The sequence below is a fragment of the Lontra canadensis genome, unplaced genomic scaffold (genome assembly GCF_010015895.1).
Source record: "Lontra canadensis isolate GAN:19392208 unplaced genomic scaffold, GSC_riverotter_1.0 scaffold1, whole genome shotgun sequence".
Taxonomy (NCBI): Eukaryota; Metazoa; Chordata; class Mammalia; order Carnivora; family Mustelidae; genus Lontra; species Lontra canadensis.
The window spans coordinates 126,367,784-126,391,906 of record NW_022630995.1 but is presented as its reverse complement, the minus strand read 5'-3'; the positions used below and the strand labels follow the sequence as shown (position 1 = coordinate 126,391,906).

General features: G+C 38.4%; 1 protein-coding gene across 17 annotated transcripts in view; it reads right to left on the bottom strand.

Moving 5' to 3' along the window:
• Positions 1-14,107: 14,107 nt before the first annotated feature.
• Positions 14,108-24,123, bottom strand: part of RAPGEF2 (Rap guanine nucleotide exchange factor 2) — a 232,365-nt gene continuing 222,349 nt past the window's right edge. For 9 of the 17 annotated variants that reach the window (XM_032863210.1, XM_032863228.1, XM_032863219.1 and 6 more), the window contains 6 exons: positions 22,273-22,425; positions 21,317-21,439; positions 19,876-20,089; positions 18,590-19,149; positions 16,992-17,297; positions 14,108-16,188 (listed from right to left, as the gene is read on the bottom strand). In XM_032863210.1, coding sequence (XP_032719101.1) covers positions 16,163-16,188; positions 16,992-17,297; positions 18,590-19,149; positions 19,876-20,089; positions 21,317-21,439; positions 22,273-22,425 — 1,382 coding nt within the window. In that variant the 3' untranslated portion in view covers positions 14,108-16,162. The remainder of the gene's footprint in view (positions 16,189-16,991; positions 17,298-18,589; positions 19,150-19,875; positions 20,090-21,316; positions 21,440-22,272; positions 22,426-24,123) is intronic. The other 8 variants (XM_032863274.1, XM_032863283.1, XM_032863293.1 and 5 more) reach the window with 2 other exon arrangements.

Below are 24,123 nucleotides of genomic sequence, written 5' to 3'. Positions count from 1 at the left end.
AGGATTTATCAAATTTCAAGCCAAGATATTATTATTAGAAAAAAAGACGAAATGGGGGTATATTAAAATAAATCCTTTACATACTACGAAATAATACCAAAAATCCAACTCAGAAAATGAATGAAAACTGTAACCTAGTATCTTGAAATATGTTAAAGTAACATAAAGGAAAGTATCATAAGCTTTGATACAGCATCAAAAATCAGAATTTTTTAAGAATTTCATAAATGAGTAGAGAAAAAGCTTTAGATGAGAAGTGAAAGAACTCAGAAAATGAAATACAGTAACAAAGCCAACACAACACACTTTAAAAGAAATAGAAGATGGCAAAGAAGGAAACTTAAACATCAAAAGGAAATGAAGAAAGAGATAAAGATTTGATTGAAAGCGGTAGCTGTGAAAGTCAACAAAACCGATCCAACGTGGATTATGGGTGGCCTTTTGAAGAGGAAAACCAAAATAATTGAAACAAATGCTGAAATCCGAAATTCAGTAAAATTTTCTTTAGGAAAGATGTGAAACTGTTTATCAAACGTGCCCCCCTGCTTGAATGAAGTAGTAGCCAACAACTGACAGTGCAAGATTTCTAATTCTAACAAAAATATAGCTTTTCACGGGGGAAAAAATATATCCTTTAAGCATCAGTGCAGAAAGGGCACAGAAAGTATTGCTGGCTAATAAATTACCCCTAAAACATAGTAACTTAAAACAACAAATAGTTTGTGTGGTCGGGAATTTGGGAGCCACTGAGCTGGATGGTACTAGTTCACCAGCTCTCATGATGTTGCGGACAAGTTTGTCAAGAAGAGCACCGTGCATCTCAAGGCTTGACTGGGGCTGAAACATGTTCTAAGCTCACCCATATGATTGTTGGCACCTCCATTCTTCACCACACAGGCTTTCCATGGGCTGCCTGAGTGACCTCACGGCAGACGGCTTTCTCTCAAAGTTGTGATCCAAAAAAGAAGCAAGAACTCAAGACGGTAGTTGCATCCTTTTATAACCTAATCTTGAAAGTTACATGCCATGACTTCTGCCATATTCTCTTGGTCAGAAAGACCAGTATCCATCATGGAAGGGGCACAAGGGTATAAAGACCAGGATATAAAAGGTATAAAAGACCAGAGATCATTGAGGACTACTTTGGAAGCTCAGAGATGTAAATTTCTCCAAGTCACATAATTGAAAGGAAGATCTATATATCAAACCAAGATCTATGTGACTCCAGAAATTGTCCTCTTTATTGTATATTCAAGCTGAGATGGAATGTAGATTACAAATGTTCTAGATCTTTCTCTTAGAATTAACTATAAGAAAAATAGACTAACCTTTTCAGGAGTTTCATATCTATATTTTTAACAGATAAATAGGTCTTACTTTATTTTCAGTGACCCCAGACATCCCCAAACGCTTTTCAAAGTTCAGCCTAACAGCTTAGCTGTTCATCATTTTCAAGTAGAGAAACTATTTAATTTATAATGTGTATGTATGTGATTTATGTCTGTTTGATTTTAGTAAGGAAAGCTCAAAATGGTCTGGATAACAGGAGCCCAACCTAAATTTTAAGGTAGTGATTCTCCACCTCTTTTGTTGACACATTTCATTATATAATATCCACAAATCACATTCTCTAAGATAGCACTACTGGTTTCATCAGAAAAGTCTTTAACTATTGGGAAGTTTTTGAGTGTACAATGGCAGATACAGGTTTTCCAAAATCTTAATATTCATGTGAAAGCTTGAATTTTATCATTGGCAACAAATACCATCAGTTATTTTTCCTTGAAGTGGTGGGCTCACTTTTTTATTTTTGAAGAAAAAGTCTACCAAATGTAGTAGTCAGTTTGGGCTGCTGTAACAAATTACCATAGATTGGGTGCTTACAAACAACAGAAATTTATTTCCCACAGTCCTGGAGACTGAAAGTCTGAGATCAGGGTGCCATCATTGTTAGGTTCCCAGAGAGAGAAAGCCCTCTTCCAGGTCACAAACTGCTGACTTCTCATATCCTCTCATGGCAGAGGAACAGAAAAAGGAAGTCAACTTGCTTGTGACTCTTCCAAGGGAACTAATAGCCATGCATGAGGGCTCCACCATAGTGACCTCACCTAATATTAATATTTCTCAAAGGCCCTGTCTCCTAATACCTGATGGGGAAGTAGGGCTTCAACATATGAATTTCTGTAGGGATACAACACGACATGCAGTCCATTAACACCAAATACCCAAATTCAAGTAATCATAGTCATTCTGGAAAAAATGATGTTCCCAATATTCCATGAAAAAAAGCAGCTACTTAAGTTTACACTCAATCAAAAAAGTGCATTTTCTTTTTTTTAAAAACCACTTTATTGAGATATGATTGCCATCAAACAATACAGTGCTTTTTCCTGAGGCAATCATTGTACCTTGGTATGAAGAAGTGCTTTATTGGTATTTACATTTCTTCATCAAGAATGTTCGAGAGAGTTGAGCACTCAAGGGACAAGATTTAATAAAACCTTAAAAGTTTTTACTGCCTCATTGAGGACTGGTGTGTTTCTTTTTTTTTTTTTTTTTTCGGAAGTATATGACAATGAAAATGACGACGGCTAGTTCAGTTTGATGCCCCTGCTTGAGTTCGTGTTAAGGTACCAAGAGTTTACCCACCATTGCTTTTGCACCACCAGTGTAGCTGCCAACACAGAGAAGAAAGCAAATGATGTGTTCATTCATTCATTATTTCCATGATAATGAAGCTGATGAAGTTTTGACCCACATACACCTTCTTGAGAGTGTTTTGAGAACAACTGGTTTTAAATTGCTACAGTCATTAGACTCTGATAAGTTGAAAATTTTCACTTGAGGTTTTTTTTGTTTTTCGCTTAGGATTTCTTAAGACATTTTCCTTAATCATGTTGCCTGAGTCCTTGGCCTGGGCTCAACACCCCAAACCCAGCCCTGATAATATTTCCAACCACATCCTGTGTCAGGCAGACCGTGTCAGTTCACCATATGCCCAATCTGATGGCCAAAGAGTTGGCTAAATCTCCCACTGTTCTGGTCTATTCCGGACCTTTACAAGTGCTCTGCTCTGCATCATCAGCATTTCCCATAGGAGAGGCTGGACTTGCCAATCACGGCTTGGACACAGCTGCCACACCTCTAGTTCGGAGCCGTGAGATGAACACTTCCCTGATTATTATCAGCCATCCAACTTCACTATCACTAGCAGATTTACATTGTTAAAATGTGGTTGGGCGCATCTATGCCTTTGCTGAAAAAAATTGCCCCCAAAGTATGCAAAACGTCTGCTACTTAGGAAAAATTACTTGATACTAAAAACTGTAAGACCTTGGACTCAGCAAAGCATATCCTAGGAGGAAACGGGGACTGAGGGTTGTTATGAGAGACCAGTAGGGTCACAAGTTACCTTTAAGTGATCTCACTCATGGCATGTATATAGACAGAGTCACTGGAGGGTCATCACTGGTGAGGAGTTTTTTGGGTTTCCCCTTGAGCTGCATGAGGAATATTGCTTTTGTGAATCTGAGATCTTGGTCTTAGCTCCCTGCTGGCTCAGTGACCACCTATTATGGATTGAACTGTTCCCTCAAACTTCATGTGTTAATGCCCTAATATCCAATACGACTCCTTTAAAGGGATAATTAAGGTTAAATGAGATCATAAGAGTGAAACATGGAATAATAGGACCACTGTACTTAGGAGACACATTAGGAATATATACTCAGGGTGAAAAGGCCATGGGAGATTTCATTAAGAAATCAGCCATCTCTATGCCAAGGAGAGAGGCCTCGGGAGAGGACTATTGATCTTGGACTTCCAGTCTCCAGAACTATGAGAAATTACCTTTCCGTAGCTTTATGACAGCCCTAACAAACTAATTCAGGGAGCATAAAGGAAAGAAGGTAATCCAGGATAAACCCAAGAGAACTTTGCTTTCTAATCCTGAACACTGCCTGTCCTCCCTGCAGCCACCCCAGCGCCACTCGAATCTGGCATGTTCACCAGTAAGCCTGCCTGATTTCCTGTCCACATGTCACTCTGCTCCTCCATAGGTCAGGACAGACACAAACCTCTCCCTTATGGCCAACGTGCATGCAGTGTGTGCTCTGTATTCCTGATGATACTTTGACTTGTCATAATGATACTTTTTAAGAATAAAATAAGGAATGGGAGTTTGCTACTACATTTGTATTTGAATTCACCTCTTGGGGCTCACACATTCCCAAGAGGTGATTGGGAGACCTCGTTTCAGTCATAGAAGGAAGCCAGCCCGACCAGGACTAAGGTGCATTCATTGGACATCTTGGGAAATTTATTAGGTCCATGGGCCATAATAGGAGATGCCAGAAGGCCATCCTGGAGTAGAAAGGAGCTTGGCTTCAGAACACTCTCTGGCAACTGAGAACTAGCTCTGCACTTACCATGGAGAAAAGCCCAAGATATGCACAGACTTCTTGTCACATTAGAAAAAAATTATACACATACATATATGTATAAACGTGTGTGTGTGTGTGTGTGTGTGTGTATCTCATATATAGGCCAATCTATTGTCTTGGAAGAGAGCTTCTGGAAGGACATTCATATATAGGTTTTTATACACACACCACAGGAAAAGTAAGCAAGACTGAAAACTTTTGAGTCGTTTACCTTCTTATATCTGAAAGAGTTCTCAGGAAGGGAAATAATCTCTCTTCATGATGCTCACAGTTTATTTTATTTTCAAAGATAAAAGTTTGTTGTCATGTAGAAATTAGCCAAGAAAAATGGTTTGCAATGTCTGAAAGAGGGTTTGAATATTTTCTTAATGCCTTCAGGTTTCTTGGCATCTCAGCTTAAATAGCTAGGCTACATTAAAAAAAAAAAGTTTTAAGCTATAAAACTGTACTCACTATGTGCATTTACTATTTCCTCTTTTCCTTTTAATGTGCCTTCTTATCCTCCTTCCACCATATTTATACCCATCCTTCCACACATGAGCTCACACACACACACACACACACACACACACACACACCCGCATCTTCTCCCTTCACACCTCTTACGTCCTGTCAAACACATTACTGTTCATCTTGCATTGCCAAGAGCTTCTCAGAAGACAAACCCCAGCCTGATGGAAGAAATTAATTAGTTTAGTGAAATGGTGATGCTCACTGCCTTTGACTAATGTTTTTAAAGGGGGAAGAACAAAAGTTTTTTTTTTTTTTTTCATGAGATGGAAATGAACATTGGGTTTTTTTATTTTTTGTTTAAGATTTTATTTATTTGACAGAGATAGGGAAAGAGCACAAGTAGGCAGAGCAGGAGGGAGAGGGAGAAGCAGGCCCTCTGCTCATCAGGGACCCCGAAGTGGGGCTTGATTCCAGGACTCTGGAATTATGACCTGAGCTGAAGGCAGACACTTAACCGACTGAGCCATCCAGGTGCCCCCATTGTCTGGGCTTTTGTGCAGAGGCTGATGAGAGGAAGTCTCAGAAGAAGGGACACCAGCAAGCTTGGTGGTGGAAGTTATAAAGGGTGCATTAAAAGATCCTCAAGATTTGGCAGTGGAAGATTCACACGCAGCCTGAGGATGTGGATGAATGCATTTAAAATTTCTCTAATGAGAATCACTCTTCAGGCAGGTGTGGGTCAAGATAGAAGAAGGCTCAGAGAAAACACCTGCCTTCCTAAGGCAGGGCGGATAGAGGTGAAGGGCTTAGGGGAGGATAGGGAAAGGGGGGGAAGTATTTTATGATAGATATAAGTTAATAAAATATTCAGAGAAGAGAAAAGCACCACAGTCGCTAATAAATATTGTTTACTTTGTTTCAGAGACATACTGAAAGTGGTTTGAAAATCACTTAAAACTCACTGATACTTCTAACTTTAAACTCACTAAACCCCTCAGTGTGGCTGTCACCATGGGGCGGAGTCTTCCCGTCTGGGTGGACAATGCATGATTTGGAGACACGGTGAAACCTCCCCAGCATTTGGAGTCAGGAAGGCGGTGACATTCCATTGTCATGAGAATTAGTTCCTCAAAGACTCTGCTGCCCTAACATGACCTCCCACAGGAATCCTTGATTGATGTGGAGTGCAAAGGGGCAACTTCCTGGAGAGCCAAGGGAGGAAAGGAAAGTCTCACTTAGAATCATTGCTCAAAGAGTAACTCAAAAGTTCAAGGCTTTTAATGTGCGAAGCTGATAAATTCTGGGTTCCCTTCTGGGTCTTGAAAAAATTGAAAGCACTTATTACTGTTTTGTTTCTTAATAGTGTTATCTATATAAAACCACTAATAATTTGCTTCCTCCTGAGCTGACCAGGTCAACTGAAATTTCAAATGAAGTGAACACACTTAGCCTATCCCACCCTTCCCGTAAAGATGGCCTCATCAGGGAGGACTCTATAGGAGGTAAAGGAAACATGGCTGTTGAAATTTCGATCATACTTGAGTGACCTCAAAAGATACTTGAAATCAAAGAAGGAAACCATTCTAAGAGTAAACCAGGGAAAATCTGGATTCAGCTATCATGTGAAAAATTATGTACTTTAATCTTAAACTAATTAAATGAGCTTATCTGGTAACCACCAAAATCTGACATTGAAAGATACAATCCTTTGCTCTTATCAGAAGTATCCAAAATATGAGCCACATTAACTATTGCTAATGGGAAAATCTCAGTGCCATTATTATAATGTGAAAAGACTGGGTTTTTTGTTGCACAAGAGTTCTGCCCTGTGCCATGTCTGTACATTTCAATTTTGGAAACGTTTGCCATATATCCAAATGTGAATAACCGTAGTTACTGTTTTAGCAAAGAAAAGTGAATATAAACATCCTTTTCATTCTTTCTATTGGATGCCAGGAAGTAAATCCAAAAGAAGAATCTGTTTCTTTCATTCATTTTTTTCTTTATTATGATGATAATCATATCAGTAAAGTGATAATATTTTTCACATATTATGGTTAATACATGTATATATCTTGAGTTACTTGAAATGGATACAAACCACTGTGAAGATTTTCCTCTTTTGAAAATGTTATTTATTTCTCCCATGTGATTGTTGTTTCTTACCCTTCTCTTTCTCTCCGTCTTTCCCTTTTCCTTTCATCTCCTTTACCACTACTTAATGACTTTCCTGAGTTTTTCCATACATAGTCATACTTAGTTCTACTCTTGACATCCTATAATAATGTAGAGAATCTGGATTTATGTTACTTTTCTCTGAAGAGTATTGCATTGTGTTCTCTTGTAATTAAATTACAAACAGATCACTTTGATCCTAGGGCCTTAGCTATAGGCTTTGTTGGGATGAGTCTCTTTTAGTTTTGCCTTAGTCAGAGGACATAACCCTCAGTTTGGGGACATGATTTTTACTCCTAGTAATGGCCCTTTTGGGTTTTCAGTGGAAAGCCCAAGGTGATTATTCTAACTCCAATCTCCCCAGATTTCAGACAGTGGCTGAAATCTCTGTTTAGCTCTCTAGCCTCCCAGCAGCTGCTTTCTGCTGAGTTCTTTGGACCATCACTTGGCATGTGAACAATCCTAGACTCCTCCAGTGACTTGAGGGAATTGTTATGCAAATTTGACACTCTCTCCTCTGAAACTGTTAATCTCTCAACCTCTCAGGACAGAACTCTGATCTTCCTGACCCCAGTACCACTGACTTTGACCTCTGTCCCAGATGGGCCATTGACTGGAAGGTCCCCTCAAGGGAATAGTCAGTTCAACGGAGAGCTCACCTGGTGTGTTTTCCTTCCTTTGAGGACTGTGTCCCTACCAATACAGCTTTTGGTTGCTCTCCAATGCATTCAAACTATTGTTTTTATATTTTGTCTAACATTATAATTGTTATCAGTAGGGGGTTTAGTCCAATCCAAAGTTATCCTTCCATTACCAGAATTGGAACCCCTACTTCTAATGTTAAAGAATAGAGCAGAGGTTATATTGAATCCTACCTGATGATCTGCCCTCAACCTGATTAGTTAGCAAATCATTTTCTGTTTAATTTCCTGCATCATAAATATATAGTAAAATTCTCTTTTCCTAAAGCATCGATACAATGTATTGGACACAAGACGTAAGTAAGCAAGATTAATTTAGCTTCAAATGTTTTGGTTCCTAGTATCCTTTTAATTGAAACTGATTTGCCTTTTAAAGGGAAACTTATCCCTGATTTCATATTTTCAGAGAGAGAATTGTACAATTTTGTTTCCATCTCTGGAAAATAGCTATAAGGAGCAAGAAGTGTAGAGACTACTGTGGGCTAATGATAAACTTTAAAAATAAATTTTATGGTAGTAAAATACACATAAAATTTGCCATCTTAACCATTTTTAAGTGTGCCATTAAGTGGCATAAATTGTCATCACTATCCATCTACGGAAGTCTTCTCATCCACAAAATCAAAACTCAGAACCTTTTAAATGGTAGCTTCCCATTCCTCCAGCCCTGACAACCACCATCCTACTTTCTGTCTCTATGAATGTGAGTACTCTAATATGCATACCTCACATAAGTGGAATCATACAGTATATGTTCCTTTGTGACTGGCTTATTTCATGTTAACATAATGTCCCACCATTTTGTAGCATGTGTCAGAATCACCTTCCTTTTGAAGGCTTCCATTATGGGTGTATGCTTCCTTTTGTTTGTCCACTCATTGGTCAATAGACACTAAGGTTTTGCTTCCAACTTTTGGTTATTGTGAATAATGTGCCTGTGAACACAGGTGTACCAATAACCCTTCTGGTTCTTGTTTTCAATTCTTATGGGTATACACCCAGGAATGAAATTGCTGGATCATACGGTAATTCTATTTTTTTTTAATGGTCTATACATTTATTTTAGAGAGAAAGAGAGAAAGAGCATGTGGGGGGGGAGGGAGAGAAAGAATCTCAGGCAGACTCCCTGCTGAGCATGGAGCCCTGAGATCATGACTTGAGCCAAAACCAAAAGTTGGATTCTAAACTAACTGAGACACCCAAGAGCCCCTATTTTTAATTTCTTGAGGAACTGTTTATATTGCTTCCCACAGTGGCTGCACCATTTTGCATTGCTACCAACAGTGCTTCACCAGCATTTGTTATTTCCTGATTTGTTGATGGTAGCTATCCTAATGGGGATGCAGTGATATCCCAGTGTGGCTATGATTTACATCCTCCTGAAGTGATAAACACTTTGCTTAATTGCATTACATTGTATGCTTAAAAGCATACCTTAGGTACAAATACATATAAAGGTTATTAGTATGTACATGCTATAGGGGAAAATATTTTGCATTTTAGAAAATCTAACAGCCAACTTTTTTTTGATTACCTGCTATGTGCCACACACTGTGTAAAATGTTTAGTATGTGACATTTTACTTTACCTTTGCTGTTACCACTGAGGTAGATACCATTATTTTATTCATTTTACATATGAGGAAACTGAGGTGAGGAATTCGGGTTCTTTCCCAGAGTCACACAGTTAAGAAATCAAAATCAAGTAGTTCAACTCCAAGATTCAAATGTTTGGACCAAAAAAGAATGTTAGTAAGATTGTAAGAGGAAAACTTGGCATCTCTTCATTTCACGTTTTTTTTTTGTTTTGTTTTGTTTTGTTTTGTTTTTGTTTTTGTTTGTTTTTTTTTTTTTAAACAGAGACTTGCATCCTAGATTTGGTCGTGTCCCAGGACTCTTCATGAAGAATCTTAGCAAAGGACTTCTGTTCCCACCTCTGGGTAGTGAAGGACCTGCCTGACAGCAGACACAGAGGAATGTCAAGTCACCAGTCTCTTCCCTTGTCAGAAAAGTTCATGGGAGAAGAAACACTCAAAGCATCAAGACTATGTTTTCACTTCTGCTAGTCCTCTGGGGAGCTCCTTTTTAAAGGTGAGTCTCGGAAATTCCATATTATAAACCTCCTTCTCGGGTCCTAGCTATTCATGAGAATCAGTAATTATAATTTTGTGTGTCTGTGGCCTAACCTCTTACCCACTCAAATTCTCTGTTTGGCTCTTTTCATTCTATTTATTCACATTCTGCTTGGCTCTTTTGTTTCTTTTATACTTTTGTTCTTTTGAAGTGCTATAAAAAAACTAACCAGCTGAACCAAGATCACACAAATTCTATCACTGAAGCATAACCATAGGGTACATCGTGCTAGAAATAATTTGGCTAGGTGTAGTGGTCTGCCCTCAAAGATTTGAAACCAAGGCAGTGATATAAAAGAATGAATCAAATATGTTTTGCAAAATGTAGTGAAAAAGCCATGAGAACTCACCAGTAATGGTACCTAAGTGGGGTAGAACACCCCTTCCTCAACTACATCCAGACTTTCATTGTGGGTACAGAAGGAATGATGGGGATAAAGTGGAACTTTGAGTCCCCTGGACAAAAATCCTTTTGACTTGGTTTTAAAAATCAGTATGTCCCGCAGCTTCCTTACCATTGTCATTGTCACTTCCTTTATCGTAAGCGCTCAGACTAGGAATATTAAGTCTTTGTTTTGGTGTAATTTGGGCCCTTTAGGGTGCTTGGTAAGATATTCATTTATTAAAAACCTCTGCAATGTCCCAGGCACTGTTTTAGGTGCTGAGAAGAACGGTTATCAGAAGGGGAAACACAAAGAACAGGAATGCTTTTCATCCTGGTTTCAGGAAGAATAAGAACAATTCACAGAGCCAGGCTGCCAGGGAGCTGTTCTGAGACCGGAAATGTATTCAGGTATGTTGGAGACATATCACTGGGTTGCTTCCTAAGTAACAGGCATGTCTTGTGCTAAGCTTTACCCCCCCGACTCCTGTCTTTGATTAATCCCTTTCTTGACTTCAGAGACTCTTTCTTATTCATGATTTCTGCGTGCTCGTCACTTCTTGTCTCATGGCTTCTGCATACTGATTTGAGTACAGCTTTTGCTGTTTGGGTTTTGTTTTGGTTTTTTTGCCTTTGCCCAGAAATACCCCAAGTGAATGTGGTGAGTTCAGTTTGGTTGTTGCTTTCCCTACTCGTCACAGTGCTTATGCCACGACCTTTTTATACATTGCTGGCCAGTCTACATGGGTTAACTCTTGGGCCAGGTATCTCCTTCGATTCTGCTCTGATCAAGACTACTTGATAAGATATTCATTTATTGTCTTAGTATTCACTCAGTAAGTTTTCCCCTCTAAGGCATGAGAAATAGGAGACACCTTGCAAAAAACACTGTAATTAAAAAGCACCTCAGTTCATTTTATTAAAATCTATAAATATCTAGCATCTAGAAAAGTGCATTGACCATAGTAAGTACACAATATGAAATCAATCAGCTCTTTGCATCTGGAGGCCCTGCACATGTTTTCATCTTAATGCTACATGTGACAGACTTGATCTTTTATCAATTTTATAGTCTTATTTGAAAAAACTTTTATATAAATTACAAATCTATATAAATTAAGGAAAAACTCAAATATTCTGATATACTATTACTTCATTGGTTTCCATAAAACCATACTGCGTGGCAGCTACTCCGTGTTAGGTCACATAGTTAATGTTATTAATAAATTTCCTTAAATTTTATGAAATTATTTATAGACTATAACTAGCTTTTATTTCTGAGGTTTTGAATACCCTGTACTAGAATTACTTCATTATTTCCCCTCCTCTATAAAATTGGTCATTTGACTCTGAATTTAGTTTGATATTATATTCGAAGCCCAATTTTTCCCATAAATTATGAAAATTGTTATGATCTTATTGATGAAATAAAGACTATTCTAAGATTCTTTTAATCTTGCATGCACTGTTTTGACCACCTCTATAAATTTGCCTGTTATACAGCTATGGCATTGTAAAACTAACTGGGCAGTAAGTATAATTTCAAACATAGGAATGGTATGGTGCTTGCAAAGAAATGTGAATGTCAAAAAAGTGCAATTAGCAATTATTTTTAACTTCCAGTCAGTGTTTCTGTCTCACTTTCAGTGGGGTAAGCTCTCATTCACTTTAAAATCTTTCTTCAAGGTCCTGTCAGGTTGGATGCAGCCTGTCCTACTCATTTCCATCGCACTATCGCCCTTTCCAACATTCTTCTTGATGTTACTGAGTGAATATTCACAAAATCATTACCCTCCCCATTGACAATTTCACCCTCAGTTGCTTTACTTTTTCTTGGAGTAAGCTATTTTTTTTTTTTTTTTTTTTTTTTTTTTTTACTTGACAGAAATCCCAACTAGGCAGAGAGGCAGGCAGAGAGCCCGATGCGGGGCTCGATCCCAGGACCCCGGCCGGGATCATGACCCGAGCCAAAGGCAGAGGCCCCAACCCACTGAGCCATCCAGGCGCCCCTGAGTAAGCTATTTTTAAAAGAGAATTATATCATGGAATCAAAGACCCAGAGAGCTTCCTATTTTGCTTTGATAAAAACAGGAGTGCAGGAATGCGTTAATACATCAGTACACAGACCTAACAGGTGTCATTGCTAAATGCATGCTCAGAAGCTTGAATCATTCAGGAACATTTGGGGAGATATTATCAGTGACTGGAGATAAGATAGGTTAAAGCATAAATGAGCATGAACTCTACACTTCCCAATAGATGAAAACGGATTTAAGCTGAGGAGAATATTTGGAGGGCTTTAACTGGGATGTATGGGCCTGTGTGGCTTTTTTGATTAGGTAATAGAGCATCAGATGTTTGCCAACAAAGTACTTTGTATGACATTCCTAAAACTTGGCTAGATTCTGTTACTAACATGACACAGATTAAACCTACCAGTACTATCAATGACATCTGAGGAACAAATACTTCTTGAAGCCCTGAAGCGGAGACCAGTCTTCAGCTACTTAAAGGTAACCTAAAACATCTACGTGTTAATAATGGGCACGGTGGTCGATTTGTCATTTTCCTACGTTTTTAGCAGAATACAAAAAGTGGTGAAGAGCTTATTAACATCAGATTTTTTTTGAACCAGATTTGAGAAAATTAAGCTTTTTGAGTGACAAATTTAAATAGAGCTTTGCATTAAATAAAGCATAGGTGGTTGTTTTGATAAGAGTGTTCCTGAGTAATTTTTTTAAGATTTTATTTATTCATTTGAGAGAGAGAGCATGAGCAGGGGAGAGAGGCAGAGGGGAAAGCAGACACTCTGGTGAGCAGGAAGCACAATGTGGGGCTCGATCCCAGGACCCTGGGATCATGACCTGAGCTGCAGGCAGACACTTAACCATCTGAGCCACCCGGGGCCCCTTGAGTCAATGGATTTTATAGTGAAAAGATGGAGGCAAACACGTAACACATGTACACACCATACCTTCATTTTTTAAAAGAAGGTGTGGTTGAAGCAATTGGTTTTAATTCTCCAATTATTTTCACAGAGAGTTTCAAAATGTACTCACCAAGATAGCACAAATGCCTCAGAAAGATTTTTAGGTTTGGCCAGTGGCCACGTTAGTATCAGGACTAAACTCCTGACTCCTTTTCAGACTTTCTCACGTTTTCTCACATTTTGCACATGTGCCCCCCATATGTTTCCACTCCAATTTCTGAGGCTTCTCAGTGAGTGGTAGATACTGCTTTTATTTATGCCTGCTTGAGGATAAGAAACGAGTTCTTGATTTCTAGTGTGCTTAAATAGGTTTGCTGCTGCTTAACTGATTTTTACCTTTTTAAGTATAATGCCCTTCTGATAGGTTGAAATATTATTCAACTTACCAAACAATAGAACTTAGATGTAACAATAATATTTTATGTACTCATTCAAAGTCTGAAATCATTAGCTAAATTGTACCTTTAACCTAGTGGTCATGATCTTGAAGGACAGTTTAAGTTCTCTGAGGTCCTCAGTATGTATACTGGGAATTAAAATGTTATGTCCCACAGAGATTTTTATTGGAAAAGGGTTGAGAAGAGACAAAAGCTCTGTAAATATTGAGTGATCATCATCATTTTTCACTGAATCTCAAGAAACACTGAATTCTGAACATAGTTGGGTTTGTGAAATTAATTTCTCTGAATCAACAGAAAGCTACCTAAAAGAATAGGCCATTGGTCAGTTTTTATGCTAAATGGGCTAAATCTCCTTGGCCTCCTGAGAACTTGCTCCTGCAGTGAGACCGAAGAACCTTATTACACTTCAATAATAAAAAGCATGCACGATTCCTTAAGGATGTAGACAAGGCTTTATGTTATATTTATTTATTTTCCAGCTTGTACAAACTGGATGTAGAAGCATAAACATAGTACATTTCTACCATCTTCAACAAAAATATAACCAATATGTACAATTATTGTATTAAAAATACAAAAGGGATACAGACTCCACCAATGTCTTTCTAAAAGACATACAGGTACAAGTAGTATCAAAAGTATGAGGAAATCACCAGTTAATTGTACATTCTGCACTTGACATCACAGAGCGAACTGAGATTAGCAGTCCTATGTTCTACAATTACTTAATGCTTAGATAACATTTGTGCAACTTGTGGTAGAGCTAGATTTCTGTCTTTCTATCTGCACATGAGGTCCATAGCCTATATAAGAAAACTGGCAAATGATGCATATTACATGTAAAATTACAAATGCATAATTGACAATGTAATATATAAGCAAGTAGACAAATGCCATGATACAGAAGAGATTTATTAAATAAAGCACTGACATCAGTTGATACAGTGAAAAAACACTGCAATTTGACTTTTTAAAATTTGAAGCTATTTACGTTTATCTACTGATCAATATGATCAGCTGAATTTAATGGAAAAAAAATCCAAGACCAGCAGTTCCTCACATTTGAGTACTACTCGGATTGGCAGCCTTCACTTTTCCGGAGTCTGTGCAAAAACAACACAAAAATAGAGTGGAGGGGTCATTTCAGTCATTATAGGGTTAATAGCAGCTGTGAGCAGGTGGTTGCTACACGTAGGCCTTCTCTATCTGCGTCCATAAAGCCACTTACAGGTTAGTCTTTGGTGACTAACCTGACTTGCAAAGGCTGGCATATCTCATCAGGTTGTTGATCTTTAGTTCTTTTATCATGGTAAAGGCTTGTTTGTTCCCTAATGCCAATTCATTGAAGGGAGGCTGTCTTGAAAGAGCAGTATGAACAGCTGGCATCAGCTCCAATATCCCAAGCTGCTTTCACTGCAATGCTATCCAGTTATGAACGTTTCTCTTTAAAAACGAACAACAACAACAAAATCCCTAGAACTAAGTTAACAGAAATCAAAGAAACATAACTTAAAACAATGGGGTTTGCCATCCATCTCAATGGAGCAGGACACGCCCTCACATGACACCGTCCTGCACTCCATAAGGCTCAGACACAGGACGCAAGAGTCCCATTTCCCTCCCCTGGCCATGTGCAAACAGTTTTACAGAAGAACCCCACCCACTGGGGAAGGAGTGGATGAGGTGTCTTGGTATCTAAATAATTGGCTAACATCTTATACTTCCAGGATAGGGCACTTCATGGGTGAGGCCAGAAGGACACAGGAAGACAGGGTCGCAAGCTAGGTCTTCCCTCTTCTTGCTGAGACCACACCCTGTCCGGCATATTTGGTTTTTCAGAAACCCAGGCTGGCAACCCTACTCAAAGGTTCAAAATAATACTGTAATCATTAAATGGATATAACATTTACTCTCTGAACACAATCTTTAAATCCATTTCTTTAAAAAAAAAAAAAAAAAGGACATTGTAAACAAGTGGACAAAGCACTGTACTCAAAGGATTTCATTGTTTTTCTTTGTCTTCCTTAATGGGTTAAAGGCCCCAAGTAGTTCAATGGCTAGCTTTTCTCATTATCCCAATGAGACCAAGTGCTAGGACTGGATTGAAATCTAAAAGGAAGTTTTAAAAAAATCCTTCCAGGCATTGAGAAGTACAGCCAGAGTGAATCATCTTGTTGTGATGATCTTGGAATTGGGAATGATACTGTGTGATGTGGCAGGCAGCAACAGTGGGAGCTCGAAGATTGCTGCACTGTGCATTTCAAGCAACAAAGTCTGAAAAGTGCCAGGGCAATTTCTTCACAGTATTTCACATGCAAAGGGGAAAGGAAGAAGGGAGAAGAAGCCCCATGCTGCTTTTAAGGCAGGGAAGGAGGCAAACTGGTCCACCGGCCTCAGAATGAGAGTTCCAAGGCTCCGCTGCTAGGGACGTCTTCTTGTGCTCTCCTTTTAAAGGTGGCTAACTCTGGATCCAGAAAAAGCCTGTGCCTCAAACAGCAGATACTTGTTCATCTTCTGCAAACATAACCAGGAAAGAGAGAAAGAAGCATCAGTGAGCAAGCGAGTCATTTCTTGTGCTGGAGAGAATACATTCACTGATAGGTTAAATAAAAATACTGTGGCTATTTCTTTAGTATAACTCACCTAAGCAACGATTAATAATAGACTTAAAAAAATACATATCTTTAAATATATATACACAATATAGAATAGGAACATTCTTGATTAAATTTATTGAAAATTATGTAATAGCAGCATGTGACTTTAAACAGTATACACTCACGTATAAAGTCTAGGAGGACATATAACAAAATGGAAATAATGGTCAGCTGCAAGTGGTAGGACTAGAATTAATTTTTTTTTGTCTTTTGTCTTTTTCCAGAATGATTATCTGCATAAAATAAGTTAAACTTTAAAAAATAACAGGAGGTGATGATCTTGGTCATCCTCATTCCAGCATGATCAGGTAGGTCGATGGAAGACAAAAACCTTATAGAGAATGTCTGTTCATTGGACTTCCATCTGAACTCATTAAAAGCCCAAATATATCATTTCCACAGAGAACTCTTGACTGTCAGTAAAGAAATCTTGTCATGTACACACTTCATGACAAGTGCTCCCCTCTGCAATTTCTGGTATTTCTTAAAACATTTATAAACAAACAAAACACCCCAAACACTTGAAAGCTTTGACCCTAAATTTGGACCTCTCAATGTAAACTGTTCTTTGTGCAATAAGAAAGCCAGTGCCTTGGAAAGCTTACAGCAGGCGGCATAAGGACCACAGCTAATGTTACGGTTTTAAGAATGCGTAAGTACCATCCTCCTCGGTGGAAAACCCTGGAGACTGATACGGGGCAAGGCGCGGGTCACACTCGTTGGGTTTATGCCATTGCGGTTTGCTCACGGGCCTGCCGCTGGCTGGGTGCCCATGCGCCTGCGGGACCGGCGAAGGCCCGGCTGTGTCCGTGGGTCGGGCGACCATCCGAGATCTCTGAAGTGCCACGTTGTAGTCTGGAGGTTTCCTGGCTGGATGGGAATGGCCTTCTGGAAAGTCAGTGATGGGGATTCCAATGTAGCCAGGAGGGGTGGGTGGGGGCTCTCGATACCTGCCCTCCTTCCGCACTGTGGTAAAGACAGGGTGCCAACGATTAAACATTTTGTGGAAGAACAGTTCATGCCCCTGATGTTTATGACTTGTACAAGTAATTACTGAGACAGCAATCACAGTGGAATCACATGTGATCTTGTGTGGTATGAGATAGCGGTAGGGGATATGGTAGGCGAGGGAACGGGTATTAACCGGACCAAATATTCACCATGGTTATCTCTATGTGGTGAAATGATCAGTGAGAGAAGCAACTAAGCAATCTGTTATCTTGAAGCAGAATCTTTGAAACCCTGTATTTAACTACAAAATAGTCATAAGGTTAACTAACACCTAACCCTTGGGTTTACTGGAAAGATTAAGCAAAGAGAAAACAGGAAAGGTACCAAGTACTGTGCCCGGAATATGTTAGTAGTGTCTGGTGAATGTTTCCTTCCTTCTTTCCCGGTTCCAAGGTCAAGGTAGGCTAGTCCATCTTTGCTGGGCACTCACCCAGCATTACCCTTGTCAGGCAGAAAACCAATCTTAGGTTACTTTCAGGTCTTGGACCTCACTTTGAAAAATAGAGAACTAAATTTGGAAAAGTAGTACCAAAAAAGATGCAAATTTTAAAAACTTTATATGGTATGTATTTCTCTTAAAATCTGTTTATTAATGTTCATGACCTAGAACACGAGACCTGTAAAGGCAAGTAAATAAAAAGTTTTATTTTCTTGAACTTCACAGACTCAATTTTTCAGAATGTCACAAACTTAGTACAGTGCAAACAGGGATTCAAACCCCAACCTGCCAGATCCCTAGGCTGAGGCTCTTCTGCGTCATGTTCTCTCTCAGTGCACTCTCCCTTGTTCTACAGCATGCAGAGAGGATTTGCTTAGCGCCCAATTAGTCTGCATAACCAAAGTTAGTGGAAGATTTATATATGCAAAGTGTAAATTTCTAAATACAATTCGAGGGAAAAATATAGAATAATAAAACATTTAAAACAGGTTCAAGGAAAGAAAATCCTTTGGAAAGAATGGGCATCCTTCCTCATAATTTTGGCTTAAAGGACAAGAGACTATCCATAATGATAATCTGATCTTGATTGCTAGAACTTACTGAATGTTTAGAATATTGGAATAGATCTGTATGTATCTGACCACAGAACCTGGGCTCTTAACTACTCTTCATTTCAAAATCCTGAACACACCATTAATTCAGAAGCTCTGTACAACAATGGGTGGGACAAAATGAGGAAAAGAAGCACGTACACATAACTTTACTTTGGAAACAAGTTAGATTTGACAGAGCTCTCTAATGAGCTTACCAATGAGTCCCTTTGTGGTACTTGATGTCACAGCAATGTGGGCTGGCATGGGAACAGGTTTGGTTTCTTCTGTGGTCACAGAGGTCATGCTGCTGCTTTCAGCCTCAATGGAAACATCTTTCCCGCCCCTTCGCTTGATCGTGCCTGTGTCACCTTCTGAGTCTTCTCCCCAGTATCCTGTGGAAGATGCCCAGCTTGCCCGGGATTGGGCTTGTTCAAGACTCTCTCTACTTTGACTTTGCCTGTTGTACTTTGTGCTATGATCGGAAAACATAATTTGGTCCATATGGCTGCTTGAGGCCCATAACCCTGCAGGATCCCCTGAATAATCAAAGTGAGTGTGCCCGAATGGAAGTGTCTCCCAGCTTCTCTGGTGCTGGATGGTCTGTATGTTATCATGTGAGCCGCTGGAGCACGACGTCCAGCTCCCACGGCCGCTGTCGGCAGCATCAAGTGAAGCACGGTCCCCTTGGTCTTGGGAAAGTTCCTCTGTGCTTGGAGAAGAAATTACTGTAGCTGTAGCATATAAGCCTCGGCTCTCGGATATTGGTGCATAGGACCTAAGTGGTCGAAAGAAATAAAAAGGAAGAAAAAGTGCAAGATTGTTAATTAAGAAACCTAGGATATAAAACCAAAGTACCTTTTCTTCTGCCTAGAAAGGTGGCTTTTTTCATCCTAGGAAGAGGATGCTATGTCCAGTTTGGTCACCTTGTCACTACCAAAAATTAAATCCGGTGGGAAAAGAACCACCTGCTCATAATAAAGGAACACTTTCTTATGAGGTTAAAGGCTGACTCAACACACTCTGACTTCAGGGAGGCAGCTTCTACGAAGGATCTGGAATACGTCCTAAAGCCACCCTGTCTTTAGCACAGAACGATGGTCTTCCAATAAAGAATAAACCTAATTTGGGGGCATCTGGGTGGCTCAGTGGGTTAAAGCCTCTGCCTTCAGCTCAGGTCATGACCCCGGGGTCCTGGGATCGAGCCCTGCATTGGGACTCTCTGCTCAGCAGGGAGCCTGCTTCCTCCTCTCTCTTTCTGTGATCTTTGTCAAATAAATCTTTAAAAAAAAAAAAAAAGAATAAACCTAATTTGAAAGGCTGTGTGTACAACAAAAATAGCATGGCATTTAGTAATCTAGAAACTGAAAATTAGAACTGGGATGGGAGAGCATTTCTTAGGCACTTTGTAAAATAATAGAAATTTACATCAGGAGTAAAGGATCCATTTTTAAAGGATGGAAGAAGAAGAAGTGTACAAGAACACGAAAGAAAAGCTGCCTACCCTAAGCTGTACTGATCTGGTTCAATCAGCGTCCGCCTTTCCATCCTGCCCACACCGAGGTTTGTTTCCACGATGCTGACAGAATGCCTCTGGCGCCGCTCATCGTGCACAGAGTCGAAGGAAGAGTTGCTGACAATACTGGATCGGGAAGAAATTTCACTGTGACCAGAATCTGAAAAATTATCCACAGTACCACTGGGAGCCAACGTGTAGCCTGCATGGGAAATACAACCATATCGGTTAGACACTGTGGGTTTACAACATAAAACTGAAGTCTACTAAACAGAAGCAAAACCAAAATGTAGGTCAAAGATAGCACCATTGAAGTGTGTGTGTGTGGGGGGGGACAATTGACTTGTGGAGACCAGGCGACCGAGATAAGGTAAACTTCTACTCAAATGAAATTTTAACATACTTATTGGAAGATTAAGGAGGAAAAAAGAGAAACAGTGTGATGTGAGCCCGGAAATGTTGCAGAAATCAGGGCACTACTTGACCATTCTTAGCTCCTTTAAATATAAATTACACTACTATTTGTCTATATAAAAGAAACTGAGGAATAACTATGATCAAATTTAAAAGTTTTTTTTTTTTTTCAAACTGCAAAGTCAGTAACCTTCAATGAAGTTATAAATTTTTTGAACTTTGGAGTAATTCAACTGGAAGTATCTGTAATAGAATTTTAAGGTGACATATAAGAATAATACCTGAAGAAAACCTCTTTGGTTTGCAAAAAAAAATTGGTTTTTCAGTATTAATATATTAGATGAATCACATAAAAACCAATTGTTTTGAAGAATGTAATGTGCAAAATCTCCATTTTTCTCCCTAGATCATCACAATGTCTAAACAGATGTCCCAAAGGACATTTTTTGGCCCAAAGGACATTTTTTGGCCCAAAGGACCCTTAACTCTCCTTTGTTGCTAAAAATAACCTTGAACGTCACAAAGGAAGAGACACCTGTCTTGATATTTTTAGTGAAAAAAATTCAAGTCTTCTTTCTCAGTACTCATTTTTTTAAACATTACTATAGATCTCATGTTACCTTAAAATGCTGGTTTTATATGATTATATGGATGCAATGCGAATTTTTCAGTGCCACTTACTTAATACAATTAAATCTAGAACACCTAAATGCTGCTAATTTACTCTCTAAATAGTACTTCCCATCCTTTCAGTAGCTTGGTAATTCCTGATTTATTTTTTAAAGGTTGCACAGGTCTTGATAAGGTTTAATGTGTTCATCTATGAGAAGTCTTTTTATAAACCACACTGGAAGTTCTGACAGACAAGATTTAAAGCCTTTGCTGAAAAACATCTCAAGAAAAATCATCACTCAGATGGAGCACTTGACATTTAGAGGAATTCTCCCACTTTCCTTAACTAATAATGAGAAAATTCCTCTCTTTCCCACCCAGTTTTTGGTTCTATTAACCCCACCTATCCCATAGGTCCGTGGTGCATTGTTATTCTTGTTACTGTTCTCACTTCCAAGAGAAGAGGAGGAACTGGTTAAGTCCAGCTGCCCGGAGCCAAAAGATCTCAGCTGATTGCCACTGCCACCTAACAACAGGATGAGAAAAGAATTTAGATGTATCCATTGAACAAGGACAGTAGAGACTGATACCCACACAAAATGCACAGATGTCTGAAATTTCTAAAAAGCAAAGCTGAAAAGGTATTTGTCATTCAGTGAAATCTAATAATTTATTAATCTTTTTGGCCTTCCTCCAGAGAAAACCATCTTGGCCATTTTCTGACTGACTTCCCCCCATTCAGTTACAGGGGAGGAGGAGAGAGTAACTCGGGGGTTATGCAGCAGAAAGTGACTGTTATTGTAATCTCAGAAAACATCAATGTAACGGAGAGAGTTGGCCTAAAATTTAATCTCTTTTAAAATAGTGACCAAAAAAAAAGATAATCAAGACCCGTGTTAATACGATGAAAAAATAAATCAGGAAGATACTAGTTTTTCTTATGTGTTTAAAGCCCTCTACACTGTAATTATTGTTATATAATCATATTTGGTTAGAACAACTTTTGGCTAAAAGAACAACTTGTAATTATTGTTATATAATCATATTTGGTTAGAACAACTTTTTGGCTAAAAAGAATTACTTCCATACTTACAGTCAATAAAAATCTTAAATGTATGTTTTAAAAGGCCTTGTACAGTTTAACACTACTTACTAGAAATATAATATTAAAAAACACCAAACTTCTTCAAAGTTTATAAAATGAGGGGGGAAAAGCTCCCTTGGACATTACATAGTAGATCATTTTAAAGGACTCTAATATCTAATATCAAAAATGTTGGAATATATAACTCTGGCATTTATTGTAGCTGAAGTGTTATAGATCACTATTCAGGAAAACAGTAAGTAATTCAGTTCTACCTTTCCTTGGAGAACTTTGTGGAGAAGTGGGAGGAGAAGAAAGCTGTGAAGACGCATTTGATATAGTATCTTCTGCTTGTTTTTTATGACGCTCCAGACTTCCTTCTTCAGACAAAGAAAGAATTTTCTTTAAAGCTTGTGGAGAGTTTATGCCTATAAAAGAAAGAAATATGTATTTTCAAGACAAAAAAGAAATAATATTAATAACTAAAATCTTTTTGTAAGATTTAACATTAGATTCAGTTTCAATGTATTTATCACCTCAACAGTTTTGTACTTACCACGGTGTAAACAGTAAGCTTGCAGAAGGCACATGATACCTGTAATGTGGTTTCTGATTGCTATCTGCTGGAGAGCTAGAAATAGACTGTTTTTGGTATTTTACTCTAGATTCTAAATCTTAATCACCATCTTTATTCAACAATATATTAAATAATGAAGAGAAAAACAAACACAATTTGAAAATATTAGAATTTAGGATGAAAGTGATACAGCTAAGAATATTTATTATTAGAATTCAAGTCTGAGTATTTTGGTGAACTCAAACAGGTATTTTGGTACTGCTGGATATGTGAGCTCAGGAGAAGTGGGAATGATGGGAGAGAACTAATGAGCCAAGACCTAAACAAAAGAAGTAAGAAAAGTGAATTAAGAACATTCTAAGGAACTCCACACAGTTAATATTTGATCAAATAAGTAGGTGAAAGAGAAGGTAGAAGGAGACACATAAAAGTGCCCCGTGTCACAGAAATCAGGAGTGATCCAGTGCCAAGTGCAGGATCAAGTAAGGTGAGTGCAGAAGGAAAAAGATTACATATGCCAATATGAGGTGATTTTCTTCCCAAAAATTTATTTTTAGAAATAAGATACATTAAAATATTTTACAAAGCCTCCAGTATTCCTATGAGGCACTCTCAATTACCTTATTTTAAACAACAAAGAGATACTTGGAAAGGCATAATAGCCTGACACTACCTTGATCAATGCTAGTCTTAATGTTCTTAGACTTAACAGAATCCATTAAGGAGGCAGTAAAATTTAACAAAGATTCAATCCTTCATTTCACCTCATGTAAACATTTGATCTTGTTTTAATACAGTTTTTTAAAGCCACTTTTAAAGCAATATTTTATTTACATGTATAGATGCTAATATAACCAAGTTGCACAAAAATGTTAGCTACACTAAAACTGTATGAATAAATAGTTTTGATTTGGGAAAGAATTCCAAGGCCGGCATTATACACAGACTCAAAAGGTGCTTTATACTCAGGCACACCTACACATTTGGCCAATAGGCTATATTTAGCTAAAAGAAAGACTGATAAACTCCCATATAAGAAATTCAGTGTAAAAGAGGAAATAGAAGTCCGGTTGCAGGGGATTTAGGAATACAGAAATATCAATAAGATTGTGAACAAATAAACATGTAACTCGGTTTGTGACAGGGAGAGCAATACAAATATTTCAAAGGGGAAATGTCAAGTAAAGGTATTCTTTTGTCACTCCTCCCCAAATTCAACAAATGGCATACTTGCTGATCAGGAAGAAAGGGCCAAAGACAGATTATGAAGGACCTACTTTAAGACTCTTGCTCACCTCATAAGGATAGGTTGTCATTGGGCAGGAACTGCATCAGTGACCAAGTACCTATTTTATCTAAGTAAACTCTAAGTTTTTTCTTAAATTTCTTCCCTTTTATTGTTTCTTTTCACATATATGTATGAAAAAGAACCCATACACTTTACGAAATATAATTCTGTTGCACCATTTACATAAAGGGACTAAACTTATATTTTAATGGGAAAGATGAAGCATGATTTGTTTGGCATCTTAATGTTCAGGAATTAACT